The 24,638-nt window shown below is 49.5% G+C and overlaps 1 protein-coding gene across 4 annotated transcripts in view; it reads left to right on the forward strand.

Moving 5' to 3' along the window:
• Positions 1-24,638, forward strand: part of GGA1 (golgi associated, gamma adaptin ear containing, ARF binding protein 1) — a 157,937-nt gene that overhangs the window by 36,280 nt on the left and 97,019 nt on the right. The window contains exons 2-3 of one of the 4 annotated variants that reach the window (XM_073562983.1): positions 8,037-8,121; positions 11,842-11,917. The exons of 1 other annotated variant lie outside the window; for it this stretch is intronic. In XM_073562983.1, the coding sequence (XP_073419084.1) occupies positions 8,037-8,121; positions 11,842-11,917 (161 nt within the window). Of the gene's footprint in view, positions 1-8,036; positions 8,122-11,841; positions 11,918-12,625; positions 12,695-24,638 lie in introns of those variants that run through there. 2 more of the 4 variants (XM_073562984.1, XM_073562987.1) reach the window with 2 other exon arrangements.

Raw genomic sequence — 24,638 nt, forward strand, 5'->3', positions numbered from 1 at the left:
ACCATGCATGCTAGGATTGGGGGGGTGAGAAGACCATGCATACCTGGATGGGGGGGTGAGAGGACCATGCACACCAGGATAGGGGGTGAGGGGACCATGCATACCAGGAAAAGGGGAGTGAGGGGACCATGCATACCGGGATAGGGGGGTGAGGGGTACCATGCATACCAGGATAGGGATGAAGGATGCCATGCGTACCAGGATAGGAGAGGGGCAGCACATACCAGGATGGGAGACCATATACCAATAAAAAATGCTCACCACCCGGACGTAGAACGGGTTCATAGCGCTTTTTTCGTGCTGAAAACGCTTCCTCGGCTTACACATGAGTCAATGTCCCAGATAGCTAGCGGGGATGGGGGAAGCTGCAGAAGCCAGCGGCTATCAAATCATACTAACCCCACTCCTGACGCGGTCACTGCTCGTTCTCCCTGCATCTTTTGTCCCGGTGAGGCAGCATCTTTCTGTGTTCAGCGGTCACGTGGTACCGCTCATTAAAGTAATGAATATGCCCTCCCATAGGCGTGGAGCGCATATTCATTACTTTAATGAGTGATACCACGTGACCGCTGAACATAGAAAAAGCTGCCTCGCCGCATGGGACAGTGGGGCTGGAGCATGTGCGTGGCAGGGGACAGTGGGGCTGGAGCATGTGCGTGGCAGGGGACAGTGGGGCTGGAGCATGTGCGTGGCAGGGGACAGTGGGGCTGGAGCATGTGCGTGGCGGGGGACAGTGGGGCTGGAGCATGTGCGTGGCGGGGGACAGTGGGGCTGGAGCATGTGCGTGGCGGGGGACAGTGGGGCTGGAGCATGTGCGTGGCAGGGGACAGTGGGGCTGGAGCATGTGCGTTGCAGGGGACAGTGGGGCTGGAGCATGTGCGTGGCAGGGGACAGGGGCTGGAGCATGTGTGTGGCAGGGGACAGTGTGGCTGGAGCATGTGCGTGGCAGGGGACAGTGCAGCAGGAGCATGTATGTGGCAGGAGACTGGCTGGAGCATGTATGTGGCAGGGGACAGTGTGGCTGGAACATGTATGTGGCAGGGGACAGTGGGGCTGGAGCATGTGCGTGGCAGGGGACAATGCGGCAGGAGCATGTGTGTGGCTGGAGCATGTATGTGGCAGGAGACAGTGGAGCTGGAGCATGTGCGGGGCAGGGGACAGTGGGGCTGGAGCATGTGCGTGGCAGGGGACAGTGGGGCTGGAGCATGTGCGTGGCGGGGGACAGTGGGGCTGGAGCATGTGCGTGGCGGGGGACAGTGGGGCTGGAGCATGTGCGTTGCAGGGGACAGTGGGGCTGGAGCATGTGCGTGGCAGGGGACAGTGGGGCTGGAGCATGTGCGTGGCAGGGGACAGTGTGGCTGGAGCATGTGCGTGGCAGGGGACAGTGCAGCAGGAGCATGTATGTGGCAGGAGACTGGCTGGAGCATGTATGTGGCAGGGGACAGTGTGGCTGGAGCATGTATGTGGCAGGGGACAGTGTGGCTGGAGCATGTATGTGGCAGGGGACAGTGGGGCTGGAGCATGTATGTGGCAGGGGACAGTGGGGCTGGAGCATGTGCGTGGCAGGGGACATTGGAGCTGGAGCATGTGCGGGGCAGGGGACATTGGAGCTGGAGCATGTGCGGGGCAGGGGACAGTGGGGCTGGAGCATGTATGTGGCAGGAGACAGTGGAGCTGGAGCATGTATGTGGCAGGAGACAGTGGGGCTGGAGCATGTATGTGGCAGGAGACAGTGGAGCTGGAGCATGTATGTGGCAGGAGACAGTGGGGCTGGAGCATGTATGTGGCAGGAGACAGTGGAGCTGGAGCATGTATGTGGCAGGAGACAGTGGAGCTGGAGCATGTATGTGGCAGGAGACAGTGGAGCTGGAGCATGTATGTGGCAGGAGACAGTGGAGCTGGAGCATGTATGTGGCAGGAGACAGTGGAGCTGGAGCATGTATGTGGCAGGAGACAGTGGAGCTGGAGCATGTATGTCGCAGGAGACAGTGGAGCTGGAGCCTGTGCGGGGCAGGGGACAGTGGAGCTGGAGCATGTATGTCGCAGGAGACCGTGGAGCTGGAGCATGTGTGGGGCAGGAGATAGTGGGGCTTGGATGGAGCATGTGTGTGGCAGGAGACCTTGTTGCTGCTGTCTTCACCTGTGGAATGGGAGTGCGTGGTGCGCTAATTCCGTCCAGAATGCATGTCCAGAAGCAGACACTGGCCATTGTCTGGATGTAATTCTTCAATGCAAGTGCCGCAGAATTCAGTAGTGAACGCTGCTTGTACATTTTTGCAGTGTAAGAAGGAATTTAATTTTCTGGTCAGACTTTTATGTTGCACTCCTAACGTGGTAGTTGGTGCTTCAGAGGAAAAAAGTCCAGTAGTTAACCTCAAGAACTCAATGATAGCCATCCATGGTAAAAGTAAAGTATATACAGTGGGGAAAAAAAGTATTTAGTCAATCAGCAATAGTACAAGTTCCACCACTTAAAAAGATGAGAGGCGTCTGTCATTTACATCATAGGTAGACCTCAACTATGGGAGACAAACTGAGAAAAAAAAATCCAGAAAATCACATTGTCTGTTTTTTTTTAATTTTATTTGCATATTATGGTGGAAAATAAGTATTTGGTCAGAAACAAGCAATCAAGATTTCTGGCTCTCACAGACCTGTAACTTCTTCTTTAAGAGTCTCCTCTTTCCTCCACTCATTACCTGTAGTAATGGCAACTGTTTAAACTTGTTATCAGTATAAAAAGACACCTGTGCACACCCTCAAACAGTCTGACTCCAAACTCCACTATGGTGAAGACCAAAGAGCTGTCAAAGGACACCAGAAACAAAATTGTAGCCCTGCACCAGGCTGGGAAGACTGAATCTGCAATAGCCAACCAGCTTGGAGTGAAGAAATCAACTGTGGGAGCAATAATTAGAAAATGGAAGACATACAAGACCACTGATAATCTCCCTCGATCTGGTGCTCCACGCAAAATCCCACCCCGTGGGGTCAGAATGATCACAAGAACGGTGAGCAAAAATCCCAGAACCACGCGGGGGGACCTAGTGAATGAACTGCAGAGAGCTGGGACCAATGTAACAAGGCCTACCATAAGTAACACACTACGCCACCATGGACTCAGATCCTGCAGTGCCAGACGTGTCCCACTGCTTAAGCCTGTACATGTCCGGGCCCGTCTGAAGTTTGCTAGAGAGCATTTGGATGATCCAGAGGAGTTTTGGGAGAATGTCCTATGGTCTGATGAAACCAAACTGGAACTGTTTGGTAGAAACACAACTTGTCGTGTTTGGAGGAAAAAGAATACTGAGTTGCATCCATCAAACACCATACCTACTGTAAAGCATGGTGGTGGAAACATCATGCTTTGGGGCTGTTTCTCTGCAAAGGGGCCAGGACGACTGATCCGGGTACATGAAAGAATGAATGGGGCCATGTATCGTGAGATTTTGAGTGCAAACCTCCTTCCATCAGCAAGGGCATTGATGATGAAACGTGGCTGGGTCTTTCAACATGACAATGATCCAAAGCACACCGCCAGGGCAACGAAGGAGTGGCTTCGTAAGAAGCATTTCAAGGTCCTGGAGTGGCCTAGCCAGTCTCCAGATCTCAACCCTATAGAAAACCTTTGGAGGGAGTTGAAAATCCATGTTGCCAAGCGAAAAGCCAAAAACATCACTGCTCTAGAGGAGATCTGCATGGAGGAATGGGCCAACATACCAACAACAGTGTGTGGCAACCTTGTGAAGACTTACAGAAAACGTTTGACCTCTGTCATTGCCAACAAAGGATATATCACAAAGTATTGAGATTAAATTTTGTTTCTGACCAAATACTTATTTTCCACCATAATATGCAAATAAAATGAAAAAAAAACAGACAATGTGATTTTCTGGATTTTTTTTTCTCTGTTTGTCTCCCATAGTTGAGGTCTACCTATGATGTAAATTACAGACGCCTCTCATCTTTTTAAGTGGTGGAACTTGCACTATTGCTGACTGACTAAATACTTTTTTTCCCCACTGTATACCGTATTTTTCGGATTATAAAACGCTCTGGATCATAAACCGCACCCATAAACTTTGAGGAGAAAAATAGGGTATTTTTTTTTTTAATAAAATGGTGTTGCTTCTTATAATTCATGCGTCTTAGTGCTTACCAGGGGTTGTGGCTGTGGTGAAGCGGGGTCTCTGCAGGCCGCAGGCTGTTATGAGGGGGTGTCCGATGTGCAGTGCGCCGCTGCAGGTGTCCAGTGCCTGGGGGGGGGTGTCCGCACTGAAATCTCATCTCACGAGATCTTGATGCCGAGATCTCCATCTGCGCATGTGCGGCCACCCTCAGCGGCCATTTTCCTGGAGTCCACTGCACAGGAAACCACGGAACTGTGGGGGCTCTGGCTTTACAAAATGTCGCCGGAGACGCCCACAGCAGCACCTCGCACCCCAGCAGCACCTCCGAGCACCCCCTCATGCCAGCCTGCAGCAACGGTACCGGTAAGGTATATACGCATTATAAGACACACCCCCATTTCCCCCCCCAAATTTGGAGGAATAAGTGCGTCTTATAATCCGTAAAATACGGTATTTAGGGAATCCACAACCAACTATGAAAAACAGAAAAGAGTTATCCCATCGTTTCTGTCTTTTTCAAGAGTTTTCTTTATGACAAAGATATAAACAAAAACAAAATATAAATAAAAACATAATTACACTACGGTTGCTTATACTCACACAAATTTTAAAAATTAAACTATTCATAACTATAACTGCCCATACTTGGCGTTAGAAAAATAAAATAAAAAATTAACAAGTCTTTATTGTTACAAATAACAAGGACAATGGGTGTGAATTCACCTGAAACAAAAAGGGAGGGGGAGGGGAATGAACACAGGTAAATACCGTGAATAATTGCAAGGTAGTCATGTGTTCAATGAGAAAATATATGTATCTCTAGCAATTGCTCAGAGAAAGGAAAAAAATATTTGTAATTTATGAATTATTATTGTTTATTTATATAGGACCATTGTTTCCATGGTGCTGTACATGAGAAGGGGTTACATACAAATAACAGATATTCCTTACAGTAAACAAATTAACAATCACAGACTGATACAGAGGAGAGAGGACCCTGCCCTTTCGGGCTTACATGCTACAGGATGGTGGGGAAGGAGAAAGTAGGTTGGTGGGTTGCAGCAGTTCCGGTGTTGGTTGAGGTGATATCACCGGTAGTGGTGAGAGAGAAGGAGGTAGCGGGGTCATTGCAGGCTGTAGGCTTTCTTGAATAGGTGGGTTTTCAGGTTCCCTCTGAAGGATCCAAATGTGGTTGATAGTCGGATATGTTGGGGCAAAGAATTCCAGAGAATAGGGGCTATTCGGGAGAAGTCTTGGAAGCGGTTGGGTGAGGAGCGAATAAGTGTGGTGGAGAGAAGGAGGTCTTGGGAGGAGCGGAGATTACGTGAGGGAAGTTATCGGGAGTTTAGTTCAGAGACATATGGGGGAGACAGGTTATAGATGGCCTTGTAGGTCAGTATTAGTAATTTGAACTGGATACGCTGAGGGAATTGGAGCCAGTGAAGAGATTTGCAGAGGGGAGAAGCGGAGGAGTAGCGAGGAGAGAGATGAATTAGTCGGGCGGCAGAGTTAAGGATGGACTGGAGAGGTGCGAGGGTGTTAGCAGGGAGACCACAGAAAAGGATGTTGCAGTAGTCGAGGCGGGAGATGAGGGCATGCACAAGCATTTTAGTAGATTGAGGGTTGAGGAAAGGACGGATTCTGGAAATATTTTTGAGCTGGAGGCGACAGGAGATAGAAAGAGCTTGGATGTGCGGTTTGAAGGACAGGGCAGAGTCAAAGGTTACTCCGAGGCAGCGGACTTCTGGTACGGGGGAAAGTGTGATGTCATTAATTGTTATAGCTAGGTCGGGTTAGGAAGATCTGTGAGATGGAGGAAAGGTGATGAGTTCATATTTGTCTACATTGAGTTTCAGGAAGCGAGAGGAGAAGGAGGATATGGCTGATAGACACTCTGGGATTCTGGACAGCAGAGAGGTGACATCTGGGCCAGAGAGGTAGATCTGAGTATCATCGGCATAAAGGTGGTAGTGGAATCCGTGGGACTTTATGAGTTGCCCCAGACCAAGTGTATAGATTGAGAAGAGTAGGGGTCCTGTGGTGGTGAGGTTGGAGAGGAGATGGGATGGGGTCTAGTGCACAGGTTGTGAGGTGCGATTTGGATAAGAGACGATTAAACTCCCCTTCAGTGATGTTGGAAAGTGAGGTTATGGGGTTTGGGCATTGGTCTGGTATACAAAGGGGTTGTGGTGGTTGAGTGATGAAGACTTGCCTTGTTTGGTCAATCTTGTTTTTGAAGTGTGTGGCAAAGTCCTCGGCAGAGATGAGGGAGGTTGGAGGAGGCAGTGGTGGGCGGAGGAGGGAGTTAAAAGTTTTGAATATCTGTTTTGGGTTGTAAGGTAGGGAAGATACGATGGTTGTGAAGTAGGCCTGTTTAGCAGAGGTGAGGGCAGATTTGAAATCGAGTGTTGCCTGTTTGAATGTGGTGAAGTCATCTTGCGAATTTGTTTTCTTCCAGCACCGCTCTGCAATCCTGGACACTTGCTGGAGCTTTTTAGTGGTGTTATTGTGCCAGGGTTGTCTGTTGATACGTCGCATTCTGCCATGAACGAGAGGGGCAACCGCGTCAATAGCTGATGCGAGAGTGGCATTGTAGAAAGCAGTGGCACCGTCTGTGTCATGGAGTGAGGATATGGGTGCCAGTGGTAGAATAGAGTCAGAGAACGCGTGGGTGTCTAGGTGTGCAAGGTTTCTGCGGAGGTGTGCGTGTTGCTGTACATGGGTGCCAGGTGAGGACAGGGATGAGAAAGTGAGTAGATGATGGTCAGATAGAGGGGAGGTGGTGAAGTTAGAAAGAGAGCAGAGACGGGTGAAGACCAGGTCTAATGTGTGTCCATCTGTGTGGGTGGCTGAGGTGGACCACTGAGAAAGTCCAAAGGATGAGGTAAGGGACAGGAGTTTGGAGGCTGCTGACTGAAGGGTATCAGTGGGGATGTTGAAGTCACCCATGATGATAGTGGGAGTGTTAGTTGAAAGAAAATGAAGAAGCCAGGTAGAGAATTGGTCAATGAAGGCAGTGGTCGGGCCTGGAGGTCGGTATATGACGGCCACTTGGAGGTTGAAGGGAGAGTAGATGCGGACAGAGTGGACTTCAAAAGAGGGGAGGATTAAGGAGGGAAGAGGTGGGATTGGGTTGAAGGTGCAGTTGGAAGAAACGAGAAGACCCACTCCTCCACCGTGTCTGTTGACAGGGCGTAGAGTGTGGGTAAAGTGGAGGCCGCCGTAACACAGCGCAGCAGGGGAGGCAGTGTCAGAGGGTGTCAGCCATGTTTCTGTGAGGCCGAGGAAGGCAAGATTGTGAGAGAGAAAGAGGTCATGAATCACATGGAGCTTATTGCATATGGAGCGGGCATTCCAAAGTGCTCCCGAGAGAGGGAGCAGGGGGTTGGGTGTCAATGGCTCAGGTTTTAAGTTGGAAAGATTGCGGTAGTTCTTATTAGATAGGGAGCGGTATGTCAAATATACGAGAAAATCCATAATTCACAGTGAGGGAAGAGGTCTGTTTTTCATTGTCAGCTGTGTATTCCCTAAATAAATTATATATACTTTACTACTTTTACCATGGATGGCTATCATTGAGTGCTTGAGGTTACCTATAACTAAGAAGGAATTTAAACAGCAGGCAAAATGCTGCTGCGATCCCAAGCACTCGTTCCCTGGGAATCTGTCCTGGGGCCGAAGACATTATCGTCCCTCGCCTTCCGTTTTAGAGTTACAAGCACCACCGTTAAGGTTGTCTATCCTAGGAAATTCATTATATACATGACTCTGATGCTCTCCCAGTACACCCTAGCGATTCCTGGTGCCGGCTTGTTTCCTCTTATTTTTTTCATTGTATATTACAGTATCACAATACTTCAGCCGTTTTTTCTGGAATTCAATTTAATGTTCATTTCCTTTCTTCAGACCGGGCGACAAACCCGCTGAACAAGGAGCAGGAGTGGGAAGATGTTCAAGCCTTTTGTGATCAACTTAACCGAGACCTGGAAGGGTTAATATCAACATATCATTATATATCAACTTTGTCATTTCTAGATTCATATAATTTTTTCCATTCTGCTTGATATTAAAATGATCCCAACTTGAGAATGTGAGGGTGGTGACGATATACAGCAGAGGGGGCTCATCAGGGTGGTGATGATATACAGCAGACAGGACTCGGCAGGTGGTGGTGTTATGCAGCAGTCAGGACTCAGCGGGTGGTGATATACAGCAGTCGGGACTCGGCGGGTGGTGGTGTTATGCAGCAGTCAGGACTCGGCGGGTGGTGGTGATATACAGCAGACAGGACTCGGCGGGTGTTGGTGTTATGCAGCAGTCAGGACTTGGCGGGTGGTGGTGTTATACAGCAGACAGGACTCGGCGGGTGGTGGTGTTATACAGCAGACAGGACTCGGCGGGTGGTGGTGTTATACAGCAGACAGGACTCGGCGGGTGGTGGTGTTATGCAGCAGTCAGGACTCAGCGGGTGATGGTGATATACAGCAGTCAGGACTCGGCAGGTGGTGGTGCTATGCAGCAGTCAGGACTCGGCAGGTGGTGGTGCTATGCAGCAGACAGGACTTGGCGGGTGGTGGTGATATGCAGCAGACAGGACTCGGCGGGTGGTGTTATACAGCAGACACAGGACTCGGCAGGTGGTGGTGATATACAGCAGTCAGGACTCGGCGGGTGGTGGTGTTATGCAGCAGTCAGGACTCTGTGGGTGGTGGCGTTATGCAGCAGTCAGGACTCAGCGGGTGATGTTATGCAGCAGTCAGGACTCGACGGGTGGTGGTGATATACAGCAATCAGGACTTGGCGGGTGGTGGTGTTATGCAGCAGACAGGACTCGGCAGGTGGTGGTGATATACAGCAGTCATGACTCGGCGGGTGGTGGTGTTATGCAGCAGTCAGGACTCGGCGGGTGGTGGTGATATACAGCAATCAGGACTTGGCGGGTGGTGGTGTTATGCAGCAGACAGGACTCGGCGGGTGGTGGTGGTATGCAGCAGACAGGACTCTGCAGGTGGTGGTGATATACAGCAGTCAGGACTCGGCGGGTGGTGTTATGCAGCAGACAGGACTCGGCGGGTGGTGGTGTTATGCAGCAGACAGGACTCGGCGGGTGGTGGTGATATACAGCAGTCAGGACTCGGCGGGTGGTGGTGATATACAGTAGTCAGGACTCGGCGGGTGGTGGTGATATACAGCAGTCAGGACTCGGCGGGTGGTGGTGTTATACAGCAGTCAGGACTCGGCGGGTGGTGGTGTTATACAGCAGTCAGGACTCGGCGGGTGGTGGTGTTATACAGCAGTCAGGACTCGGCGGGTGGTGGTGATATACAGCAGTCAGGACTCGGCGGGTGGTGGTGTTATACAGCAGTCAGGACTCGGAGGGTGGTGGTGTTATACAGCAGTCAGGACTCGGCGGGTGGTGGTGTCATACAGCAGTCAGGACTCAGCGGGTGGTGTTATGCAGGAGACAGGAGTTGGCGGGTGGTGGTGATATACAGCAGTCAGGACTCGGCGAGTGGTGGTGATATACAGCAGTCAGGACTCGGCGGGTGGTGGTGTTATACAGCAGTCAGGACTCAGCGGGTGGTGTTATGCAGCAGACAGGACTCGGTGGGTGGTGGTGATATACAGCAGTCAGGACTCAGCGGGTGATGTTATGCAGGAGACAGGACTCGGCGGGTGGTGGTGATATACAGCAGTCAGGACTCGGCGAGTGGTGGTGATATACAGCAGTCAGGACTCGGCGGGTGGTGGTGTTATACAGCAGTCAGGACTCAGCGGGTGGTGTTATGCAGCAGACAGGACTCGGTGGGTGGTGGTGATATACAGCAGTCAGGACTCAGCGAGTGGTGGTGTTATACAGCAGTCAGGACTCGGCGGGTGGTAGTGATATACAGCAGACATGACTCGGCGGGTGGTGGTGATATACAGCAGTCAGGACTCGGCGGGTGGTGGTGTTATACAGCAGTCAGGACTCGGCGGGTGTTGGTGATATACAGCAGTCAGGACTCGGCGGGTGTTGGTGATATACAGCAGTCAGGACTCGGCGGGTGTTGGTGATATACAGCAGTCAGGACTCGGCGGGTGTTGGTGATATACAGCAGTCAGGACTCGGCGGGTGGTGGTGATATACAGCAGTCAGGACTCGGCAGGTGGTGGTGTTATACAGCAGTCAGGACTCGGCGGGTGGTGTTATGCAGCAGACAGGACTCGACGGGTGGTGGTGATATACAGCAGTCAGGACTCAGCGGGTGGTGTTATGCAGCAGACAGGACTCGGCGGGTGGTGGTGATATACAGCAGTCAGGACTCGGCGAGTGGTGGTGTTATACAGCAGCCAGGACTCGGCAGGTGGTGTTATGGAGCAGACAGGACTCGGCGGGTGGTGATGATATACAGCAGTCAAGACTCGGCGGGTGGTGATGATATACAGCAGTAAGGACTCAGTGGGTGGTGTTATGCAGCAGTCAGGACTCGGCAGGTGGTGGTGCTATGCAGCAGTCAGGACTCGGCAGGTGGTGGTGCTATGCAGCAGACAGGACTTGGCGGGTGGTAGTGATATGCAGCAGACAGGACTCGGCGGGTGGTGTTATACAGCAGACACAGGACTCGGCAGGTGGTGGTGATATACAGCAGTCAGGACTCGGCGGGTGGTGATGTTATGCAGCAGTCAGAACTCTGTGGGTGGTGGCGTTATGCAGCAGTCAGGACTCAGCGGGTGATGTTATGCAGCAGTCAGGACTCGACGGGTGGTGGTGATATACAGCAATCAGGACTTGGCGGGTGGTGGTGTTATGCAGCAGACAGGACTCGGCAGGTAGTGGTGATATACAGCAGTCATGACTCGGCGGGTGGTGGTGTTATGCAGCAGTCAGGACTCGGCGGGTGGTGGTGATATACAGCAATCAGGACTTGGCGGGTGGTGGTGTTATGCAGCAGACAGGACTCGGCGGGTGGTGGTGGTATGCAGCAGACAGGACTCTGCAGGTGGTGGTGATATACAGCAGTCAGGACTCGGCGGGTGGTGGTGATATACAGCAGTCAGGACTCGGCGGGTGGTGGTGTTATACAGCAGTCAGGACTCGGCGGGTGGTGGTGTTATACAGCAGTCAGGACTCGGCGGGTGGTGGTGTTATACAGAAGTCAGGACTCGGCGGGTGGTGGTGATATACAGCAGTCAGGACTCGGCGGGTGGTGGTGTTATACAGCAGTCAGGACTCGGAGGGTGGTGGTGTTATACAGCAGTCAGGACTCGGCGGGTGGTGGTGTTATACAGCAGTCAGGACTCGGCGGGTGGTGGTGATATACAGCAGTCAGGACTCGGCGGGTGGTGGTGTCATACAGCAGTCAGGACTCAGCGGGTGGTGTTATGCAGGAGACAGGACTCGGCGGGTGGTGGTGATATACAGCAGTCAGGACTCGACGAGTGGTGGTGATATACAGCAGTCAGGACTCGGCGGGTGGTGGTGTTATACAGCAGTCAGGACTCGGCGGGTGGTGGTGTTATACAGCAGTCAGGACTCGGCGGGTGGTGGTGATATACAGCAGTCAGGACTCGGCAGGTGGTGGTGTTATGCAGCAGACAGGACCCCCTGGAGCAGTAGCGGCGATGCTGTGACATAAATGGTGGCAGTCTTGGTTAGGTCTTGCGGTGTCTTTCTTACATTTTGTCCCCTAGGGCTGTATAGTAATTAGCATCTTTTCTTTGTTGATAGGCCGCAGCTGGCAACGCGACTTTTGGCTCACAAAATACAGTCACCTCAAGAATGGGAAGCGATGCAGGCGCTGACGGTGAGGAGCGACGAATAACACTTCTGATTATTGAAGACTTCTGTCTGTCAGCGAGTGCCGACCTGACGAGTTAATGTGTCCATGTGTTACAGGGTCATTACTATCCATATTGTCTGCGTCTTTTCTAATCAACATATCCTGTTAGGCTATGTTCACATGTTGCGTTTTTTTATGCAAATTATAAGCTGCATTTGGAAAACTGCTGTGTTTTTGAAAACTGCAGCATGTCACTTCTTTCAGCGTTTTTTCAACCATAGAAAGTAGTGGGTATATGCAAAAAAAAAACGATCTTGGTGCAGAAAACTCAGCTACAACAGGCACTAATTTGTATCAGCATGCACAAGAGGCTAGTGTACTCGAAACGCAGAAAAATCTGCTTTTTTTAAGCAGTGTGAACATAGCCTTAGGAGACCTGTAAGTAAAAGCCATTCTAGTAATGGAGAATTGACCGATCTCACAGCGTTGGATCCCAATCCAGCTGTCCATGGAGAAGAGAGCTCGGAGCCACAGATTCAGAGGGTGGCAGCGCACTCCTGGTATATGATTGTGCCCCCAGACCATCTCCAGTCTGTAGCGGAGTGTTTCCCAAACTCCAGTCCTCTCAACCTCCCCCAGACGTCACGTTTTCAGGATTTCCTTGGTATTTTGCAGATGATGGAATTATTGTCAAGGCATCAGAAATTGCCCCAGGTTCTCACACCTGCGCAACGATAAGGAATTACCGAAACACATGACGTTTGTGGGGCTGCTAGGACTGGAGGCAGTAACACATGCCCGGTAGGTAGTTGTGCCCCCGGGCCGTCATCAGTCTGTGCTGCATCTGGAAGGGTGCATGCTTTGAATATTTTTACTATATTTCGTTTTTACTATATTTCGGTGCAGTAGTAGAATTCCTGTATTGTCTGATGTCATGTAGGAGAGCGAAGACTTCTTGGCTGTATATGATCCCATCCACACCCCTATCTGGCAGCTTCCTGTGTATGACCCTGCCCACACCCCTTACTTGCAGCTTCCTGTGTATGACCCCTCCCACACCCCTGACTGGCAGCTTCCTGTGTATGACACTGCCCACACCCCTGACTGGCAGCTTCCTGTGTATGACTTTGACCACACCTCTGACTGGCAGTTTCCTGTGTATGACTTTGCCCACACCCCTGACTGGCAGCTTCCTGTGTATGACTCCGCCCACACCCCTGACTGGCAGCTTCCTGTGTATGACTCCGCCCACACCCCTGACTGGCAGCTTCCTGTGTATGACTCCGCCCACACCCCTGACTGGCAGCTTCCTGTGTATGACTCCGCCCATACCCCTGACTGGCAGCTTCCTGTGTATGAGTCTGCCCACATCCCCAACTAGCAGCTTTCTGTGTATGACTATGTCCATATACCTGACTGGCAGCTTCCTGCGTATGACTCCGCCCACATCCCTGACTGGCAGTTTCCTCTGTATGACCCTGCCCACACCGCTTACTGGCAGCTTCCTGTCTATGACCCCTCCCACACCCCTGACTGGCAGCTTCCTGTGTATGACTGCCCACACCATGACTGGCAGCTTCCTGTGTATGTCTGCACACACCCCTGACTGGCAGCTTCCTGTGTATGACTCTGCCCACACCCTTGACTGGCAGCTTCCTGTGTATGACTGCCCACACCCTTGACTGGCAGCTTCCTGTGTATGACCCTGACCACACCCCTGACTGGCAGCTTCCTGTGTATGACCCTGACCACACCCCTGACTGGCAGCTTCCTGTGTATGATCCTGACCACACCCCTGACTGGCAGTTTCCTGTGTATGATTTTGACCACACCCCTGACTGTCAGCTTCCTGTGTATGACTCCGCCCACACCCCTGACTGGCAGCTTCCTGTGTATGACTCCGCCCACTCCCCTGACTGGCAGCTTCCTGTGTATGACTCCGCCCATACCCCTGACTGGCAGCTTCCTGTGTATGACTCCGCCCACTCCCCTGACTGGCAGCTTCCTGTGTATGACTCTGCCCACACCCCTGACTGGCAGCTTCCTGTGTATGACCCCGCCCACACCCCTGACTGGCAGCTTCCTGTGTACACTATACATTACCAGCAAGCTGCCAATCAATGGTTAGGACGGGGTTAGCCTGACTGGCCTTCACATGAGACCTTGTCCTCTTGTGATAATCTCCTGTTGATAAATGTATGTACACAAAATTCCAATAATAGAAAATAATCCCTCGCACTGTCCCATCAGCAGAATAAAAAGTTACTAGTTACTAGAATTTTGCAATATTCTGAGGTTATTTTTTAATCACTTTATTTTAGAAAAAAATATTAATAGTGATGTCAAACACGCAATCAGAGCGACATGAGCAAGCATGTTTCTCAGTAATTTTACTGCACATTGAACACTGTAAAAACAAATCCCCCAAAAACAAGTAAAATGAATGGGGATATTCAAAACTACAATTTGTACTATAAAAAAAACAAGCTCTTAGACTTAATTAACCAACAGGCCAGACTGCATATCAAATATAAGGGTTGGGGGTCACTTGGGTAATAGTGATCACAAATTAATAAGTTTTCATGTATCCTTAAATAAGATGTGTAGTACAGGGGTTACAAGGACACTAAACTTCAGGAAGGCAAATTTCCAACAGATGAGAGATGATCTTGGTGCAATTAACTGGGACGATATCCTGAGACATAAAAATACACAAAGAAAATGGGAGACGTTTATTATCATCCTGAATAGCCGCAGTGCACAATATATACCGTATGGGAATAAACCTGTGAGAAATAGGAGGAGACCACTAGAAAGCAGAGAATTACAGCAAGTAGGTAGTGATGAGGCATTAACTAAATACAGAAGATTACATAAATTCTGTAAAAAGCAAATCAAGTCAGCAAAGATTGAGACAGAGAGACTCATTGCCAGAGAAAGTAAAAATAATCCCAAAATATTCTATACTACATAAATAGAAGCTAAAAAAAAGATAGTGTTGGCCCCCTTAATAATAGTCTGGGTGAAATGGTGGATAAGGAAAAAGCCAATATGCTAAATGACTTTATTTCAACAGTATTTACACAAAAAAATCCCATGACGGATAACATGATCAGTGATAATAATTCTCCATTAAATGTCACCTGCTTAACCCAGCAGGAAGTACGGCGGCGTCTAAAAATCACTAAAGGTGATAAATCCCCGTGCCCGGATGTGATACACCCCCGAGTACTGCAGGAATTAAGCACAGTCATAGACCATTATTCTTAATCTTTATCGATTCCATAATAACAGGGTCTGCACCACAGGACTGGCGTACAGCAAATGTGGGGCCAATATTCAAAAAGGGGACAAAAACTGAACTTGGAAATTATAGGCCAGTAAGTTTAACCTCAACTGTGGGTAAAATCCTGGAGGGTTTTCTAAGAGATACTATACTGGAGTATCTGAAGAAGAATAACCTCATGACCCAATATCAACATGGGTTTACGAGGGACCGTTCCTGTCAGACTAATCTGATAAGCTTTTATGAAGAGGTAAGTTCAGGACTGGACCAAGGGAATGCAGTGGACGTGGTGTACATGGACTTTTCAAAAGCTTTTGCAACGGTGCCACACAAAAGGTTGATACACAAAATGAGAACAATGGGGATAGGGGAAAATATGTGTAAGTGGGTTAAGAGCTGGCTCAGGGATAGGAAACAAAGGGTGGTTATTAATGGAGCACACTCGGACTGGGTCACGGTTAGCAGTGGGGTACCACAGGGGTCAGTTTTGGGCCCGCTTTTTAGCATATTTATTAATGACCTTGTAGGGGGAATAGAGAGTAGAATTTCAATATTTGCAGATAACACTAAACTCTGCAGGGTAATCAATACAGAGGAGGACAATTTTATATTACAGGAGGATTTATGTAAACTATAAGCTTGGGCTGATAAATGGCAAATGAGCTGTAATGGAGATAAATGTAAGGTCATGCACTTGGGTTGAACAAATAAGATGTATAATTAAGTGCTTAATTGTAAAACACAGGGCAAAACTGTCACTGAAAAAGACCTGGGTGTATGGGTGGACGAAAAGCTCACATTTAGTGGCCAGTGTCAGGCAGCTGCTGCAAAGGCAAATAAAATAATGGGATGCATTAAAAGAGGCATAGATGCTCATGAGGAGAAAATAATTTTACCTCTATATGTCATTAGTGCGACCACATAGGGCGTTGATCCAGGGAGCTAGTCTGATTGCCGTATGTGGAGTCGGGAAGGCTAGACTAGAAAAGGGATCTAATATTGAGCCAACATCGGTCTAGAAAAGGGATCTAATATCGAACCATATATCGATCTCGAAAAGGGATCTAATATCAAGCCAAGTATCGGTATAGAAAAGGGATCGAATATCATGCGTAACGTTATATTCATTAATTATGTGAGAATGACAAACTGATCGAGAATTAGATTGTGAACCTCAAAGGGGACAGCGATGCTACTGTCTTCATTGTGCTGTAGAATTAATGCTGTATATAAGTGAGGAAAATCAATAGGGTTAGGGTAAACCCTTACCACTGAGCCACCCCTGCCCTATATATAGTTCAGTGATAATCACTGAGCCACACTGTCGCATATGTTAGATAACTGTTATGCTCTCCAGCTTCCTAAATGTACAAACGTCATTTTACATACATTGTTCCAAATGACGACTTATCAATCAACTAATCAAATAGCTTACTGCAGCAGATCCGTCCCCGTGTATCGGAATTGATAAAATATTGAGGTGAGGAGGCCGAGCCCAACCACCACTGAGGAAAACACACAAGTACAAGATGTTCAGTGCTCAGTGACACAGTTGGGGTGAGGAGGCAGAGCCCGACCAATACTGAGGAAGATTCAGAAGTACAAGGTGTTCAGAGACGGCCAAGGTGAGGAGGCCGAGCCCAACCACAACTGATAATAACACAGAAATACGAGGTGTTTGTTGCTCAGACACAGCCAAGGTGAGGAGGCCGAGCCCAACCACAACTGAGGAACACATAGAAATACAAGGTGTTCGGTGCTCAGACACAGCCGAGGTGAGGAGGCCGAGCCTGTGCAACACACAGAAGCACAAGGTGTTCAGTTTTCAGACACAGCCGAGGTGAGGAAGCCGAGCCCAACCACAACTGAGGAACACACAGAAATACAAGGTGTTCGGTGCTCAGACACAGCCAAGGTGAGGAGGCCGGGCCCGACCACAACCGAGGAACACACAAAAATACAAGGTGTTCTGGGCTCAGACACAGCCGAGGTGAGGAGGCCGAGCCTGTGCAACACACAGAAGCACAAGGTGTTCAGTTTTCAGACAGCTGAGGTGAGGAAGCCGAGCCCAACCACAACTGAGGAACACACAGGAAAAAAAAGGTGTTCGGTGCTCAGACACAGCCGAGGTGAGGAGGCCAAGCCCATCCACAACTGAGGAACACACAGAAAAAAAGGTGTTCGGTGCTCAGACACAGCCGAGGTGAGGAGGCCAAGCCCAACCACAACTGAGGAACACACAGGAAAAAAAAGGTGTTCGGTGCTCAGACACAGCCGAGGTGAGGAGGCCAAGCCCAACCACAACTGAGGAACACACAAATACAAGGTGTTCGGGGCTCAGACACAGCCGAGGTGAGGAGGCCAAGCCCAACCACAACTGAGGAACACACAAATACAAGGTGTTCGGGGCTCAGACACAGCCGAGGTGAGGAGGCTGAGCCTGTGCAACACACAGAAGCACAAGGTGTTCAGTTTTCAGACACAGCCGAGGTGAGGAAGCCGAGCCCAACCACAACTGAGGAATACACAGAAATACAAGGTGTTCGGTGCTCAGACACAGCCGAGGTGAGGAGACTGAACCCGACCACCACTGAGGAATACAAAGAAATAAAAGGTGTTCGGTACTCAGACACAGCTGAGGTGAGGAGGATGAGCCCAACCACAGAGTAACATAGTTTTGAAGGCTGAAGGAAGACCTTATGTCCATCTAGTTCAGCCTATTTTTAGTGCAGCTGTTCTGCATTGTTGATCCTGGGGAAGGCAAAAAACCCACAGAGTAGAAGCCAATTTTCTCCATAGGGAAAAAAAATTCCTTCCCCTGAGCTGGGTCAACCATCTACCTATAATATTCTGTTATTCGTAACCTTCTATACTGTTACTCACAAGAAAAGCATCCATTCCTTTCTTAAATTCATTAAGTGAGTTGGCCATCACCACTTCCTCAGGAAGAGAATTCCAGAGCCTCACTGCTCTTACCGTGAAGAACCCTCTTCTATGCTGGTGCAAAAATTGTCTTTCCTCCAAACGAAGAGTATGCCTCCTTATTCTTGTCACAGTCCTTGGTACAAACAGTTCATTGGAGAGATCTCTGTATTGCCCTCTGATATACTTGTACATATATATTAAGTCTCCCCTAAGTCTTCTCTTTTCTAGAGTAAATAGACCTAATTTTGATAACCTTTCTGGGTATTGTAGTAAACCAGCTCCATTTATCATTTTAGTAGCCCGCCTTTAAACCCTTTCAAGTTCGGTAATGTCTTTCTTGAGCACCGGCGTCCAAAATTGCACACAATCCTCCAAGTGTGGTCTGACGAGTGATTTGTACAGAAGGATAATTATGTTTTCATCTCGTGTCCCCTGACCTCTTCTAATGCATCCCATGACCCTATTTGCTTTGGTGGCAGCTGCCTGACACTGGGCACTTCAATTTAGCTTCTTATTGACTAAGATGCCTAAGTCTTTTTCCATGTCTGATTTCCCCAGCAGTTTCCCATTTAGTAAGTAATTGTAGCATCCGTTTCTCCTTCCCATGTGCATAACCTTACACTTATCTGTGTTGAACCTCATTTGCCATTTTTCAGCCCAATTTTCCAATTTACTCAAATCTGTCTGTAGTTGCAAACTGTCCTCCTTTGTGTTAACTACCTTACATAGTTTTGTATCATCTGCAAATACTGATATTTTACTGTGTAAGCCATCCACTAGATCATTAATAAATATATTACATAGTAGGGGGCCCAATACAGACCCCTGTGGTCCCCCACTAGTAACCCTGGCCCAATCCGAGGATGCCCCATTAATAACCACTCTTTGTTTTCTATCACTAAGCCAGCTACCTACCCATCTACACACATTTTCCCCTAGCCCAAGGTTTCTCCTCTTACTTACCAATCTTTTATGTGGGACAGTGTCACATGCTGTAGAGAAGTTGAGATAAATGACATCCAATGATTCTCCTGGGTCCATTTGAGAGCTTACATCCTCATAGAAGCTGATCAGGTTAGTCTGACAGGAGCGATCCTTCATAAATCCATGTTGATATGGAGTTAAGCATTTATTGACATTGAGATATTCCATAATGGTATCCCTTAGAAACCCTTCAAAAATTTTACCCACAAAAGATGTTAAGCTTACCGGCCTATAGTTTCCAGGTTCATTTTAACCCCTTTTTGAATATTAGTACCACATTTGCTTGCCGCCAATCAAAAGGAACAGACCCTGTTTCTATAGAGTCTTTAAATATAAGGAATAGAGGCCTGTCTATCACATTACTTAACTCCCTTATTACCCGAGGGTGAATGCCATCAGGGCTTGGTGATTTGTCCATTTTAATCTTACTAAGGCGGTTCTGCACTTCTTCCTGGGTTAGGCAGGTAATACTTAATGGGGAGTTTACATTATCACTCTGCATTTCCCCTGGCAAATCCTTTTCCTGTGTGAACACTGTTGAGAAAAAAGTATTTAAAACATTTGCTTTTCCCACATCGCTCTCTATGATTTCACCCTCATTGTTCTTTAAAGGGCCGACACCATCAATTTTAATCTTTTTACTATTTATATAATTAAAGAATAGTTTGGGGTTTGTTTCACTTTCCTTAGCAATGAGTCTCTCAGTTTCCACTTTTGCTAAATGTATTTGCTTTTTACACATTTTATTTTTTTCTCTATAACTTTTTAATGCTTCTTCATTGCCTTCTTGTTTTAGCTTCCTAAATGCCTTATTCTTGTTATTTATTGCCCTTTTTACATCCTTATTTAGCCACCACTGAGAAATACACAGAAATACAAGGTGTTCGGTGCTCAGACACAGCCAAGGTGAGGAGGTTGAGCCCAACCACCAGTGAGGGATAAAAAGAAATACAAAGTGTTCAGTGCTCAGACAAAGCCGAGGTGAGGAGGATGAGCCCAACTACAACTGATGAATACACAGAAATGCAAGGTGTTCGGTGCTCAGACACAGCCGAGGTGAGGAAGCCGAGCTCGACCAAAACTGAGGAATACACAGAAATACAAGGTGTTCGGTGCTCAGACACAGCCGAGGTGAGGAGGATGAGCCCAACTACAACTGATGAATACACAGAAATGCAAGGTGTTCGGTGCTCAGACACAGCCGAGGTGAGGAGGATGAGCCCAACTACAACTGATGAATACACAGGAATACAAGGTGTTCGGTGCTCAGACACAGCCGAGGTGAGGAGGATGATCCAAATTACAGCTGATGAATACACAGGAATACAAGGTGTTCGGTGCTCAGACACAGCCGAGGTGAGGAGGATGATCCAAATTACAGCTGATGAATACACAGCAGTACAAGGTGTTCGGTGCTCAGACACAGCCAAGGTGAGGAGGCCGAGCCCGACCACCACTGAGGAATACAAAGAAATACAAGGTGTTCGGTGCTCAGACACAGCCGAGGTGAGGAGGCCGAGCCCGACCACAACTGAGGAATACACAGAAATACAAGGTGTTCGGTGCTCAGACACAGCCGAGGTGAGGAAGCCGAGCCCAACCACCACTGAGGAATACACAGAAATACAAGGTGTTTGGTGCTCAGACACAGCCGAGGTGAGGAGGCAGAGCCCGACCACCACTGAGGAATACAAAGAAATACAAGGTGTTCGGTGCACAGACACAGTCGAGGTGAGGAAGCCGAGCCCGACCACAACTGAGGAATACACAGAAATACAAGGTGTTCGGTGCTCAGACACAGCCGAGGTGAGGAAGCCGAGCCCGACCACCACTGAGGAATACACAGAAATACAAGCTGTTCGGTGCTCAGACACAGCCGAGGTGAGGAAGCCGAGCCCGACCACAACTGAGGAATACACAGAAATACAAGGTGTTCGTTGCTCAGACACAGTCGAGGTGAGGAAGCCGAGCCCGACCACAACTGAGGAATGCACAGAAATACAAGGTGTTCGGTGCTCAGACACAGTCGAGGTGAGGAAGCCGAGCCCGACCACAACTGAGGAATACACAGAAATACAAGGTGTTCGGTGCTCAGACACAGCCGAGGTGAGGAAGCCGAGCCCGACCACAACTGAAGAATACACAGAAATACAAGGTGTTCGGTGCTCAGACACAGCCGAGGTGAGGAAGCCGAGCCCGACCACAACTGAGGAATACACAGAAATACAAGGTGTTCGTTGCTCAGACACAGCCGAGGTGAGGAAGCCGAGCCCGACCACAATTGAGGAATACACAGAAATACAAGGTGTTCGGTGCTCAGACACAGCCGAGGTGAGGAAGCCGAGCCCGACCACAACTGAGGAATACACAGAAATACAAGGTGTTCGGTGCTCAGACACAGCCGAGGTGAGGAAGCCGAGCCCAACCACAACTGAGGAATACACAGAAATACAAAGTGTTCGGTGCTCAGACACAGTCGAGGTGAGGAAGCCGAGCCCGACCACAACTGAGGAATACACAGAAATACAAGGTCTTCGTTGCTCAGACACAGCCGAGGTGAGGAAGCCGAGCCCGACCACAACTGAGGAATACACAGAAATACAAGGTGTTCGGTGCTCAGACACAGCCGAGGTGAGGAAGCCGAGCCCGACCACAACTGAGGAATACACAGAAATACAAGGTGTTCGGTGCTCAGACACAGCTGAGGTGAGGAGGCCGAGCCCAACCACCACTGAGGAATACACAGAAAAACAAGGTGTTCGGTGCTCAGACACAGCCGAGGTGAGGAAGCCGAGCCCGACCACAACTGAGGAATACACAGAAATACAAGGTGTTCGGTGCTCAGACACAGCCGAGGTGAGGAGGCCGAGCCCGACCACAACTGAGGAATACACAGAAATACAAGGTGTTCGGTGCTCAGACACAGCCGAGGTGAGGAAGCCGAGCCCGACCACAACTGAGGAATACACAGAAATACAAGGTGTTCGGTGCTCAGACACAGCCGAGGTGAGGAAGTCGAGCCCAACCACAACTGAGGAATACACAGAAATACAAGGTGTTCGGTGCTCAGACACAGCCAAGGTGAGGAAGCCGAGCCCGACCACAACTGAGGAATACACAGAAATACAAGGTGTTCGGTGCTCAGACACAGCTGAGGTGAGGAGGCCGAGCCCAACCACCACTGAGGAATACACAGAAATACAAGGTGTTTGGTGCTCAGGCACAGCCGAGGTGAGGAGGCAGAGCCCGACCACCACTGAGGAATACAAAGAAATACAAGGTGTTCAGTGCTCAGACACAGCCGAGGTGAGGAAGCCGAGCCCGACCACAACTGAGGAATACACAGAAATACAAGGTGTTCGGTGCTCAGACACAGTCGAGGTGAGGAAGCCGAGCCCGACCACAACTGAGGAATACACAGAAATACAAGGTGTTCGTTGCTCAGACACAGCCGAGGTGAGGAAGCCGAGCCCGACCACAACTGAGGAATACACAGAAATACAAGGTGTTCGGTGCTCAGACACAGCCGAGGTGAGGAAGCCGAGCCCAACCACAACTGAGGAATACACAGAAATACAAGGTGTTCGGTGCTCAGACACAGCTGAGGTGAGGAGGCCGAGCCCAACCACCACTGAGGAATACACAGAAAAACAAGGTGTTCGGTGCTCAGACACAGCCGAGGTGAGGAAGCCGAGCCCGACCACAACTGAGGAATACACAGAAATACAAGGTGTTCGGTGCTCAGACACAGCCGAGGTGAGGAAGCCGAGCCCGACCACAACTGAGGAATACACAGAAATACAAGGTGTTCGTTGCTCAGACACAGCCGAGGTGAGGAAGCCGAGCCCGACCACAACTGAGGAATACACAGAAATACAAGGTGTTCGGTGCTCAGACACAGCCGAGGTGAGGAAGCCGAGCCCGACCACAACTGAGGAATACACAGAAATACAAGGTGTTCGGTGCTCAGACACAGCCGAGGTGAGGAAGCCGAGCCCAACCACAACTGAGGAATACACAGAAATACAAGGTGTTTGGTGCTCAGACACAGTCGAGGTGAGGAAGCCGAGCCCGACCACAACTGAGGAATACACAGAAATACAAGGTGTTCGTTGCTCAGACACAGCCGAGGTGAGGAAGCCGAGCCCGACCACAACTGAGGAATACACAGAAATACAAGGTGTTCGGTGCTCAGACACAGCCGAGGTGAGGAAGCCGAGCCCAACCACAACTGAGGAATACACAGAAATACAAGGTGTTCGGTGCTCAGACACAGCTGAGGTGAGGAGGCCGAGCCCAACCACCACTGAGGAATACACAGAAAAACAAGGTGTTCGGTGCTCAGACACAGCCGAGGTGAGGAAGCCGAGCCCAACCACAACTGAGGAATACACAGAAATACAAGGTGTTCGGTGCTCAGACACAGCCGAGGTGAGGAGGCCGAGCCCGACCACAACTGAGGAATACACAGAAATACAAGGTGTTCGGTGCTCAGACACAGCCGAGGTGAGGAGGCCGAGCCCGACCACAACTGAGGAATACACAGAAATACAAGGTGTTCGGTGCTCAGACACAGCCGAGGTGAGGAAGCCGAGCCCGACCACAACTGAGGAATACATAGAAATACAAGTTGTTCGGTGCTCAGACACAGCCGAGGTGAGGAAGTCGAGCCCAACCACAACTGAGGAATACACAGAAATACAAGGTGTTCGGTGCTCAGACACAGCCGAGGTGAGGAAGCCGAGCCCGACCACAACTGAGGAATACACAGAAATACAAGGTGTTCGGTGCTCAGACACAGCTGAGGTGAGGAGGCCGAGCCCAACCACCACTGAGGAATACACAGAAATACAAGGTGTTTGGTGCTCAGGCACAGCCGAGGTGAGGAGGCAGAGCCCGACCACCACTGAGGAATACAAAGAAATACAAGGTGTTCAGTGCTCAGACACAGCCGAGGTGAGTACTTCAGTAGCTTAATAATAAAAGGAATCGTCAAAAATACAAATTGCCTAAAAATTGTTCACTGTGTATATAAAGCTGTGGGGTTTATACTGCGTGAGGACAACTGTGGATGCCGTCATACGCGGCTTTGATTTGGAGAGCGGCCCATCATATTGGTTATAGTGGGCTTTGAGGGCTATTATATGGAGCTGTGGGGTCCATTATTGTGTTTAGGGGAGTTGCACAGTGGTCATCTGGTTAGAGGCTGCTCTGATGTTTTGCTACTTCACACCCAACCCCCTTGCTGAACCCTCTGCCTTGGGCCGTGTCCTGTGACCATATACCGTGTGTGCATGCCAGCTGAGACCTGTGAAGCTAACAGGCTTGGCGTTTATGCTTTATTTGTACTAAAGCACCTCTGTGAGTTTAACAGAGTCAGCTCTGCGCACCTTGGGGGACGTTTAACCTGAGCGCAGTATACCGCCATATAGCGAGTCTGCCATTACTCAGCAGCGGTTGTTACACCTACTGCACGGTGGACCCCGGGCGGCGAACTCACTTCCTATTATTTATATTTAGTGCGTTCCGCCGTCCCTAACATTATACTAG

The sequence above is a fragment of the Dendrobates tinctorius genome, unplaced genomic scaffold (assembly GCF_039654945.1).
Source record: "Dendrobates tinctorius isolate UK_male_01 unplaced genomic scaffold, ASM3965494v1 ptg000375l, whole genome shotgun sequence".
Taxonomy (NCBI): domain Eukaryota; kingdom Metazoa; phylum Chordata; class Amphibia; order Anura; family Dendrobatidae; genus Dendrobates; species Dendrobates tinctorius.